The sequence below is a fragment of the Corylus avellana genome, chromosome 3 (genome assembly GCF_965113065.1).
Source record: "Corylus avellana chromosome 3, dhCorAvel1.hap1.2, whole genome shotgun sequence".
Classification (NCBI taxonomy): domain Eukaryota; kingdom Viridiplantae; phylum Streptophyta; class Magnoliopsida; order Fagales; family Betulaceae; genus Corylus; species Corylus avellana.
The window spans coordinates 11422633-11434560 of NC_142492.1; the positions used below are offsets into that span (position 1 = coordinate 11422633).

The 11928-nt window shown below is 37.9% G+C and overlaps 1 protein-coding gene across 2 annotated transcripts; it reads right to left on the reverse strand.

Annotated features, from left to right (window-relative positions):
• Window positions 1-1101: 1101 nt before the first annotated feature.
• XPB1 (DNA repair helicase XPB1-like protein) lies at window positions 1102-11616 on the reverse strand. 2 transcript variants are annotated; one of them, XM_059587744.2, is made up of 20 exons: window positions 11452-11616; window positions 11293-11336; window positions 11115-11187; window positions 10859-11018; window positions 10537-10759; window positions 10391-10447; window positions 8156-8299; window positions 7548-7628; window positions 7292-7379; window positions 6235-6572; window positions 6047-6122; window positions 5759-5952; window positions 5087-5250; window positions 4923-4995; window positions 4402-4515; window positions 4107-4187; window positions 3895-3954; window positions 2296-2379; window positions 2080-2222; window positions 1102-1334 (listed from the first exon to the last, which is right to left on the reverse strand). In XM_059587744.2, exons 1-20 carry the CDS (start codon window positions 11459-11461, stop codon window positions 1253-1255), a joined length of 2289 nt encoding a protein of 762 aa, XP_059443727.1. In that variant the 5' UTR covers window positions 11462-11616; the 3' UTR covers window positions 1102-1252. The 2 variants fall into 2 exon arrangements, with proteins under 2 accessions (XP_059443727.1, XP_059443728.1); XM_059587745.2 differs by lacking the exons at window positions 10859-11018; window positions 11293-11336; window positions 11452-11616 and having other exon boundaries at window positions 11115-11189.
• Window positions 11617-11928: the final 312 nt, after the last annotated feature.

The following is an 11928-nucleotide window of genomic DNA, read 5'->3' on the forward strand; positions in this document are numbered from 1 at the left end:
GGCAGTACTGGGTGAGCAGAGAGTTTAGGGTTTGGTTAAGTGAATCTTTTGGCTTGTTAGGAGAGTGGCTTTTTTCTTATCTTTCCCCTCAGCATTTTGTGTAATAATTAAACTGACTTTTGTCTTCACAATCAAGTGCAATTTATATTAAGCTAAAAAAGAAAGAGAAAGGTAATGTGCAGCAAAAGCAGTCAAATGCTATAGAGTCTCTCTAGGTCTATTTTAGGCAGAAGAAATTCCCCCCCAGCGTTGGCAGTGGGCAGAATCCTTAAAGTTGCACATTATTTGCTCTTTTTCTATCAAAAGTATCTTGCATTTGGAATCTCTCAACAACTTCAAGAGATGGTGACAAGCTTACGTCATGCACCACTTTGGCTGCAGTCAATTTTGAAACTCAATTACCAACTGCAACTCCGGGGTAAAAATATTTAAATAAAATAGAGAGTAAACTAACCTTTATTTTTAAATCATTTTAAATCATCACTCAACTCAAAAACTTAAACCGATAGCATCGAATCTAACTCATTCATGACTAATCCCACAAAAAAAAAATATATCTATGGTACAAATATCTTATTCGATGATCTCTCAAACCTACTAGCAATTTCAAGTACCAATTTCATCATTTGAGGAACACTTTGTTATGATCTTTAGTGTCTCACATGGGTTATATCTAATCATAACCATATGTATATAAGTTCTTGGACACCCTCTTTTTATAAGCCCGTTTTTAAGAGCAAATTCTGTGTGAAGCTTGTATCTTTGGTATCAAAAGTGTCACCATATTGAGTATGTGATCGATGAGTTGTGGCTGAGTCTTGAAGAGAGTAACCTATAGACTAGATTAAAATGTCTTCGTTTTTTTTTTGACATGAAAATGTTTTGGTATCGTGTATAGGCTTATGTTAAACATTGAGTATATAATAAGCTTTTGGACTAGTTTGTACCACACTCTACGGTTTTTAAGATTTGAGGGCTTTATTTCCTTATTATTTTTAAGGTTTTTCAAATCAAATTAGGGTCCTTTTATGGTTATATAATTAGTTAGATCTTACTGAAAATGTTTTTACTTGAAAAACAATTTTTTTTACCATCTTTAAATTGATCTCTAAAACAAAAATTATTGAAAAACCATTTTTCAAGTAATAATTCTCCTCCTCATAATAGTATACAAATTGTAACATCAAAAAGAAACCACCATCCTTGCTTGTTGGCTTGTTCTTCAGTTTTGGGCATAATTGGTTGCAATGTCTCAAGTAAAGCGTCTTTTGAACAAATAATGCCGCTTGGCTTGTTCCTTGGGCTTGTTCTTCATCCCTTTGTTTCGCCCGGTACTGCAGATGACACAGAAGCCATGAAGAAAGTTGCAGATTTACAAGATGAAGTGAGGTAGGCAAATTATGATTCTCTTCATTTTTCACGGTTCATATTAGATTTCACTATAAGTTGCCATGTACACTATCAGACTCAATAAAACAAAATCTTGACCGTCAAAGGGATCCTCTCCCGGTAGACATTGGACTCAAAAATGCAATTGGCCTTAAAAGTACCGCAAATGACACAAAATCATGATAGTTACTAATTTACAAGACGAAGTGAAGTAGGCAGGATCATGAACCTTTAACTCCAAGTGAAATGGAGATGAACTATTTTATAGTCAGATCTACTGGCGTAATGTTGCCCCATGGTATATAGGTTGCCACGTATTTAAAATCTTAAATAACTTGACACGATGTATATTGTTAGATGTAATAAAACAAAATCTTGACCATAAACATGAATCATCTCAGATCATAATCTAGAGCAATAGCCTTGCCTCATTGCGCTACAATAAAACAGGGCATGTGAGAGCATGGGTGGGCCCCAACTACTCAAGCAGGTGCTTGAGCAGATTGGGCCCAACCCATCCATGTTCTCATATGAAGCTGCCCTACTGCACTGGATCTTTTTCCGAGGATCCTAATAGGCGTTGGACTACAAAATGCAATTAGAAGAGTAATAAAAAGAAGTGCAGCAAGTAATCTTATTCATATTTCTTAATGAGTTGAGGGGAAGAAAAAAAAGAAAAGGATATCGTACCTGTATTCCATGTAAACCATCCCATTTGCACCTGACATAGCACTCATGGATCCCATTGAACGGCGGGCTTTATGAAGTGCTATGTCATCTGCATCTTCTTCTAATTGCTCTAAACCTACTGCGTCATCACCGGCGCTCAAGACCTGATGTGCGAAAAAGAAATTTCTTTATTCAACTGATGAATTTAAAGTAGAAAGAGAAGTGAAGATAAAAGACCTTTCCGAGAAGTGCCAATTGTTCTTCTAGACTGTGGTAACTCAAATCAGCTCCTGTATCAGGTGGAGGCAAGCTTGTTATTACCTGTCACAAGTAGAAGTTGAATGTCAATTACTTCACAATGAGATCCCAACGAGATACTATCTTGATGGCTTGTGTGCATTACAATTCTTGGACAATTAAGCAGAATCTTCAGTGACATCAGCTTATTTAACTTCACCAATGCACATGATTTAGATCTAGAATGATTCTTAGGGAAACCATACATGTATTAGAGTCCATTTGGCATTACGAAATCGCAGCCCAAAAGTGCGATTTTAAACAAAATCATGAAAGTGTATTGTTTGGAGGTGTGTTTTAAAAAAGGGTGCCCCTACTATGCGGTCGGACCTTAAAAGTGGTCTTTTGCAGCAACCATTCATGTGTGGACACATAATCCAGTGCATTTTAACAAAATAAGATCAAAAACACTAGATAAACTCACGCCCAAACTACAAGGAACCCACGGCGCCAGGGAACCCACAACCAAACCACCGGCGCCGGCAAGCATCCCACGGCGCCGTCCATCCCTCTGCGCCGGCCAGACCCACGGCTGGGTCTGGCTTGACCCAGCCGCACTTCCGCCCAGACCCAGCTGCTGGGTCACTACCTCCGGTCACCCTCTCCGGCCTCTTTTCTGACAAATCCAGCTTCAAAATCAGCTTCTAATGCCTTAAAACTCGTTTCTAATGCCTCAAAACTCATTTTTGAATTCAAAACTAAAATCTAGAGGGGAAGATTAACCCTTAGAAATTTTTTCATCCTAAAGCCGGAATAAATGACTCACGGTGCCGGAGAATGTCACTCACGGCGCCGGAGCCAGACCCACGGCAAGACCCACGACCAGACCCACGCCGTGGGTCTGGCCGGGTGGTTGGGTCTGACTGGCCGTGGGTCTGACGAGACCCACGGCCATCGTTTCAGCAGAGACCCACGGGGGTCTCTTTGTTTCTGCCTCTGTAGTTCAATTTTTCTTGCTTTTGAGTTCAAAATCCAGTGCATTAGGTTGTAGATTATTTGTGTGCATTTTTTGTGCTTTAGGTGATGTGTCTTTGTGCTATTAGTTGCTGCAAAAGATCCCTTTTGCAGATGGACCGCATAGGAGGTTTACTCTTTAAAAAAGTTACGGTTTGAAGATGTAAACAAATCTGTGTGCGCAAATTGTAAGCAAGAGAGTGCATTTTTAAAACCACACGATTCTAAAGGCACAACTGCAATTTTAAAGGCCAAATCACGATTTTATCAAATGCTTAACTTTTTTAAACAATCGTGTTTTCAAATCACATGTTTTGAAATCACTATTTTTTAAATCACACATTTTAAAACCGCAAATTCAAATGGACCCTTAGCATCCTGTTCATGGCTGCTTCTGGCAAAGAATAGGACACACATCTTTACCATTTTAAAGAAGGTAGCGAACAGTAAGAAAAGGGCAGGCTAAAACTAACAATATTTTCTGATACTCCTAAACTCAGGAACGCTATATCCCCACAGGTTGTGGACACCAATCTATCTGAAAAGTGCAGTTGATTCAATGGATAATAATATATAATCCTATACCTTAAAGCTATAACCTTGATCAATCAAAAACTGTTGCCTTTTAGTCGAGTAATACATCTCCTGAAATCAAACAGAGAAATCGGATATCAAAATGCTGAATGAAAAAAATATAAACATACACCATGTTAAAAAGATTCAGATTTCCAATTAAGAAAATTCTATAATCATCTGGTTTAATAACAAAACAAATGAAAAAGAGAATAAACGCATACCTGTGTATCTGTTGACACAAGGGAATAGAAAAATGCATTGTACTCCTCTTTACCTCCTGGCATCCTATCCTGAATTTTACCCTGTTGATCCAATTGGGAATGTATTGGTCTTAAATCTGGTGGTTAGCATAATCCACTGAAATGAAAATCTCAAACCAATGGCCAATGGTTCTTTTATTCAAGATTGAATCATTCACACTATGTCAATCAATTAGAATTGATAAATTATTTTCTACTACCAATTAGTAAAGACAAACTAGGATTATACACATAACAAGAGAATATGAAGACTAACCTTAGCCCTAAGAATACGACCCAGACGTTGGGCTTCTTGACGTCTTGAACCAGCATGTGAAGAAATCTGAATGATCACATTTGCCTCAGGAATATCTATTGAATTATCACCCACCTGAAAATAACAAGAACAATTAAAACCACCCTCCTATAGTCTAAATGTTCCAACTTTCAAAAGCTATAGGTTAGAAATTACAAGGAATAACTAGCCAATGATGCGGACAAGTTTACTTCCCCACAAAGACACAACGGATTTTTACTACAAAGAATTTAACCAAAATAAAGTCTATTACATAAAAATAAGCCAGAGTTTCTTAAACTCGGCACTTGAGTGGTGAGCTTGCCCAGGCACACCATGCACCCAATAAAGCTTTATGGTTATACATTCAAGCATGTTATAATGAACTTTAAATGTACTTCAATCATCAAATAGTATAAATTGTATGAATCCATGAAATCAGGCATAAGCCTTTTCAAGCATCAAAATTAACTAAAAAGAAGATAACAACATCAATCAAGTACCTTGGACAGGAAAATAGTGTTTACTTCCTTGCTAGTCTTGAAAGCCTGAAGAATTTTTGTCCTCTCAACATGGCTATATATTACACATATAGGTAGCCTGTATTAGATATGAACCAGCACAAGTAGAAGGGTACTCCTAAAGAAAAAATATCTCCATGAACAACCTGGTAGCACCATAAATCATAGGCTTGCGTAGCTTCATCGCATACTCTGTGAGTGCAAAAAGATTGTCAGCAAAGACAATTATCTTATCGCCACGCTGCTGTTCATGAAACCTTATGAGAAACTCGCATGCCCTGAACTTATTTGGGTTCATCACATAAAGTGCCTGAAATGTAAGAGACCATTAAGCATGTTAGAGCAAAACTAACCAAGTCAAAAAGGCAATATATACAACCAGGGGCAAAACTACGATGACTTTTCCAAGCCTCAATGTATTCCCCAGTGTTTTTTTTTTTTTTAAATATAACCCTTTAAATCAATTTTTACCCCCTAAAACATTTTCTTTTTAGTTCCCCCCTTTCCCCCCGTATACAACAACCAGTGAACCTGCTGTTTTTTTACCAAGCAATTCACGTATTAACTTCAGTAGAGAAATATCAGAACTTCTCACAATCACAAAACAATACTCTACAATGAAAAGTCTAAATAGAACAGCAGAAGTCAATCAAAAAAGAAATTGTGTAACCACCACCCAAAAAATCGTTGGATGAAAGAAGAATTGACATGATGGCTCGATTACACGACAAAAATACACCCACTTGTGACTACAGAAGTATTCACTGCAAAGCACAAAGAACTTGCCTGTATTAAAATGTATTTTAAAAGAGGCAAACCTGCTTTTTCTTGGAGTTTTCTTTCTTCAAATATTCAGCAAAAAACTCCTTCGTCATTGGACACCATACTTCAGCACACTGTACATTTGCAATAAAACCACCTTTCACTAGATCCAACCAGTTTGCTTCATACAATTTGGGACCAATAAGGAAGTTCAGATCTGTAATCCTTTCATCCTCTCTCACAAGCGTGGCTGCAGTCAAATTAGTCGACGAATTTTCAGTTCCCAGCAGAAAAAGATAAAGGCTGATGTTGTAGACAATCTAAACAAATACAATCAGGCATACCAGTGAGCCCAAGTTTGCAGTGAGATTTAGTAATGCTGATGACCTTTCGAAACATGTGAGCAGGAACCACATGCACCTGAACAAAACAGATGCAATACATCACTCTACTATGCATATAATATTTACATAATCTTACAGGTATGAACTCTATTATGCATGTAACATATCAAGGAAATGATCAAGATTACCTCATCCATGAGAAGCAATCCCCATTCTCTATTTCTTATTTCTTCAATAATCTTTTCAGATTCTTCAGACCGTTTACCACCAAAAGCAACCATGTTATATGTTGTCACAACCACCCCAGCATTGCCCCGGAATCTTTCTTTGCTATCAGATGTGAAACGACAAATTTGATCTTCTCGAATGTTTGACCATAGGCTGAACTGGAAAGCCCACTGATCCACAGAAACAGCATTTGTTGCTAAGCAAAGGCAGCTTTTTTTTATTCGGGAGGCTGCAGAGACGCCAACTAGGGACTTTCCAGCACCACAAGGTAGGACAATAATCCCAGATCTTGCTCTACCTACAATTGATAATTTTGAACTGTCAACTAAGATTACATCCTGCGGTTCATTCACGTGACCACGTTGAAGCAAACAGTACAGATATCATCATCTACATCCAAAAAATTCTATGCTTTGGAAAAAGCTCTTAACAGTTTGGCAAGAGGCTTTGATTGATCACACAAGAATCCACTTCAATTGATATGCCCTTATGCATGGCCATACATAACGTATAAATCACACTAGGAAATGATGGACAATTAGCTAGAGGAGCGAGTGCTGTAGCCAAACTGATTGCAAAAGATGCAAATCAGGCACATTAAAATTATCTTCTAACGAGGTCTGTTTAATATCCAGGACTGCTCAGAAATACCATTCTTTTTATTCTTTCTGTGAAAATCCAATCATGGAAAAAAGTTTGTAAACATGTTCAGGTGAATACCAGTTGAAATGTGAAGAGAAAAACTTTATATGTTTCCCAGTATAGAATATTGAAAATTAGCATGTGGAACCAGGCCTGTATTTTTATTCAAAAATCTGCACAAAATGTATAACTAATCATGGTTTCTTTATATACGCTCAGGTAATCTACTATGATCCAACAATGACACTGAAAATTGTAGTCCCAAAATGTGACTCATTCAATACAGGTTCCACCCAAGAGATAAATACACAATTAATCTAGAGGGTGTCCCCAGTTAAAATCAGTTAGTTACCAAGAATCGCAAGCTAAGCTTACCATTTCCAAACATTTTACTAAGGCTCTTTTCTTGATATGGCCGTGGTTGCGCATGAGGCTTCAGTTCTATATCAAGGTCAGGGTTGACCTGCAGTGTCAAGGATCAAAAGTTAATATTGAAGATGCAGTATGTGACTCCTAGATATGAGGAAACTTGTGAAGGTGCTGGGTGTGCCTTCACTCAACAACCCTGAAATTCAACTTAACATTCTGTCATTATTTATAGCAGGGGCAAAACACAAGAATTCTAACTCACGGTATCATTTCTGAAGTCGTACTCCTCCAACATGGGGTAATTCAAAGCATTTGGCAAGCAGCGTTGCTTTACATTCTCAACCTGTCAATTAGAGAAAAAAATGTTTCATAATGAAATCTTTTATCTAAAGTCAAGAAGGATCCCAAGTGATGAAAAGATATTTTTGATCCATAAAAAATGCACTCAATTGAATCTGTAAAAGCGATGTTTCCCATTTTGGTGGCCACATCAGACCTTTAGGTTTATTGCTAGTGGAAGAAATGTATGTGAATACAAAAATACTTCTAGATGCAACACAGAGAAACAAGCAGATCTGATAAATCATACATTAATAGTGTACAAGCCAAGCCTCCCAATAAAATCCTTTCAAACAAAACCAGGAAAAAAAGAAAACAAGAAGCCATAATTCCAATAAAGTGACAGACTGGTAACAGGATGACCTAAATCCTGCTGATATACTTTTGTACCAATAAGTGCCTCCTGCCTAATTAAAGAGCAAGGGCCACACATGGATGAAAACCTAGGTAAAGTAACCCAATTAACGGGGCATGATGAATCACCTATAGTTTGACACATACACAATTTCAAAAAACTTAAGGATTCATTACCTGAGAAGGATCAATTTCAAATGCATGAGTTTCTTTTTCTTCTGCGGCAGCTGCCACTTCTGCTTGATTAAGCAAATCCTCGTGACCAGTTCCAATTTCACCCATTGATTTACTAATTGTAAATCCATCAGTTCCATTTGAACCCTACACAGAATCCAAATACAGATCCAATATTCAATTGATAGAAAATGTTGAAATATGGTATAAGGCTACTTCTCCCAGAAACAAACAGAGATACAGGCACACACAGCCATTAGATGCAAAAGTGTAAAGTGGCTATATTTGACAACATCACAACAAATCCTTTTTTTTTTTTGCTAAGCATATCTGATCAGGATTAATGAGAAATATACTGGCACCTTATGATATACATTATACAGTGTTAATGTTGAATCTTGACAAATTCAGGTATCAAACCTCGTACCATAAAAGCAGAAAATGGATCCTATTAAGGTCTCATAACAAAATCAACCCTTACAATTATTGGAAACGAGGAAGCATGGGCCCAAAAAAATAGACACAGTTAGGACAGCATATGGATCTAGAACATTTTTTTTTTATAAGTAATAACCAATCTTATTAAAAGCGTAAGGCACCCCAAGATACACAAGGAGTATACAAAAGGATCACCTAACTAGAAAAAGAAAAGCGAGCAAGGAAATCATCATAACTAATCGACAACGGGGACAGATGTGACACAGTCCAAAGATACAAAGTGTGAAAACAAGAGAATAAAATGTGTCCTCCAAAGACCTCTCAAAGTCCTCAAAGTACCTATTGTTCTTTTCCTGCCATAAACACAAAAAAAAAAAAAAATTGGCATCATCTTTCAAACCACAGCACTCCTCTGCCTCCCAGAAGACCACCAACATGCTAGCAAATAAAAAACCCATCTAGGCATCACCCAGGCCAACCCAAAGCGACTAAAGATATACCACAGAGCCGAAACAATCTCACAATGAAGAAGGAGATGATCCACCGTCTCCTCACCCCTCTTGCACATGCAAAACCTGTTTATCACAATAACGTGATGCTTTCTGAGATTATCCAAGGTTAGCACTGCCGACCAAACAAAGAAAGCCACTCTCGGAGGAGCCTGTGTCCGCCACACACTCTTCCAAGGGAATCTCCCACCCTCATTGCAAGCCAAAGAATAGAAGAGGGCCTTGACCTTGAATAGCCCTCTTTTGAAAGAAATCCACCACAATCTATCTTCACACCCTCGTCTCAATCTGACTGAACGCAACACCTGTATAAAGGATGCAAAGACTTTCAACTCCCAATCATGTGCCTCTCTAGTAAAACTCACATTCCACTGATTTGAACTCCCAACATCTCCATATTAGCCGCAATGGAAGCATTCTTCTCACAAGCAATTCCATATAAAACTAGAAAGGCGACCTTGAGAACCGTATCTCCACACCACAAGTCATGCCAAAACCTAATCCTCGTCTCATCCCCCACCACATGTATAGTAAAGCCTTTAAGAGTCTCCCACCTTTTCTTGATATTCTTCCACAACCCCACCCCATAAGCTCCTCCAGGCTCAATAGAGCACCACCCACCCCATAAGCTCCCATACTTCGAATCTACCGCCGCTCCCATACTTCGAATCTACCGCCACTCTCCACCAAGCATCTCTCTCAATCCCATAGCGCCACAGCCATTTCCCTAAAAGTGCACGGTTGAACACCATTAGATTTCTGAAACCCAACCCTCCCTCCTTGATTGGAGAGCAAACCTTCGCCAATTTACCAAGTAATGCTTAAACTCTTCGCCTATACCACCCAACAAAAACTTGCGTTGAAGCTTCTCGATGTGCTTAGCAACACTCACCGGTATAGGAAAGAGGGACAAAAAATAAGTGGGCAAATTAGCCAAGGTACTCTTGATAAGGGTAACCCTACCACCCTTCGATAAATACATCATTTTCCAGCTAGCCAACCTATATTCTAGCTTTTCAATAACACCATCCCAAATATGCTTGGCCTTATAAGAGGCTCCCAACGGAGCATGCTAACAATTAAAACAAATATGTTCTAATAACAGTTCACCATGGAGCAAACAAGCCAATTCTTAGAACAATATCCCTATAAATCATTTCTCAAGGTCTAAAACCACTAGCCAAATCATCCAAAAACCAAAAAGTTATCAGAACAAGTAATGCCATGAAAAAAAATACACACACACACACACACCTGCCATTTACAAATATAATCCCAGTAAGAAACCAACCTCAGGATTAATCCTTGCTTTGGCTATATTGCCGTCATTAAGCAACTTCTTCAATACCTGCTCAAAGTTTAGTAATCATTAGCATCATAACGCAAAAATCTCCATATATTGCCAATAACTGGAAAGGTGAAAGCATAATCACTTGCCTCCGGAAATGGGGATTCCACAAAGTACTTATTCTTCTTAAGCACAAGCTTCACTTTGCCGTAGTTGGCTGTGGAAGAATGTATGAAATCAACCATTTCTTTAGGGAGCTTAGTCTTTGATAGTTTATTCAAAACAGCTATGATTGTTTCGGTTTCAAGACCAACAGACACCGCGGCATACAGCGAGTGTGGGGTCAGGTTGTACTCGTGCATAGATTCCGGCCTATAAATTGAAAATTAACATACATAAATGTCACAATAATTTGACAAATTGAGACCCATCTAAGAGAACTTATAATGCATTGGATATAAAATTTGATACCGGCAAACGGGCTCGGCTATAGCGATAAGAAAATCGTAAGCTTGTTTATACAAAGTCGAGAAGGTTTCAAGGAAAATGCGGCCATCGGCGCAAGCCCACAAAGGCCTATTAGGATGATCAGGTTTCAGCTCCAATTTGCTGAAATCCCTCTTCTTTCCATCTATCTCACCTCGAATCAATCAAATCCACACAAAAACACAAATCGAAACCAAACAAACAATTTCTAACAAAATCACTATACTTTGTACAAAATTACCATCAGGGCGATCATCGTCGCCTTCTTCGCCAAAATATGCGTCTTCGTCTTCGACGATTTTCCTGTGATCTTCCTGCAAACGATGCTTTGATTGTGTGAGTATCATCTCCTATAAAACCCATGTGGGTGTGTGCAAAAACTGAAATTTGCTAAAAAAGATTAATGGGTTTTCCAGAACCTTGGCAGAGGACTTGAGCCTCTTGAATTGTCGGCCTTTTTCACCTGAAAATACGAATTTGAATAAGAAACAGTTACAAAATTTTCTTTGTTCAATAATTTATCGTCTATGATAATTGTTTGAGCTTGAAATTTATGATCCAAATGAAAATTTTGATACCGTGTCCCATGATGTTCGACTAAGATCCAAGATGGGTCTGTGTGATAATTGACTCGACTCGCTTGATTGTCGATCAATAGACAGTGTATCTAGGAGATGAGGTTTGTCTTTGTAGAGAACCGCCTCCAATAGAAAGGCGGTGAAGCGGTGCTCCAGGGAAGGACACGTGCGATGCGGACTACTTCCAAATAAAAATTGTATATTTTTTTTTATAGTATCATTCTTTATTTGAAAATAAGATACCAAAAAAAAAAAAAAAATAGTAAGATTTTCGATATAATAAAAATATTAATTAGGTAAATAATGTTTATTACCATTCCCAAAAGCCAATGGTAGAATGTTCTTCTATACTGCAAATAATACAAATGAGGAAAATAGAGTGGTATTTTGAGAATTTCTTGTCCCCTTTGTTAGGATTTAAGATTGATGAGATTAAAAATTTTGTAAAGTTTGATATACGAAATTAATAATTTTTGA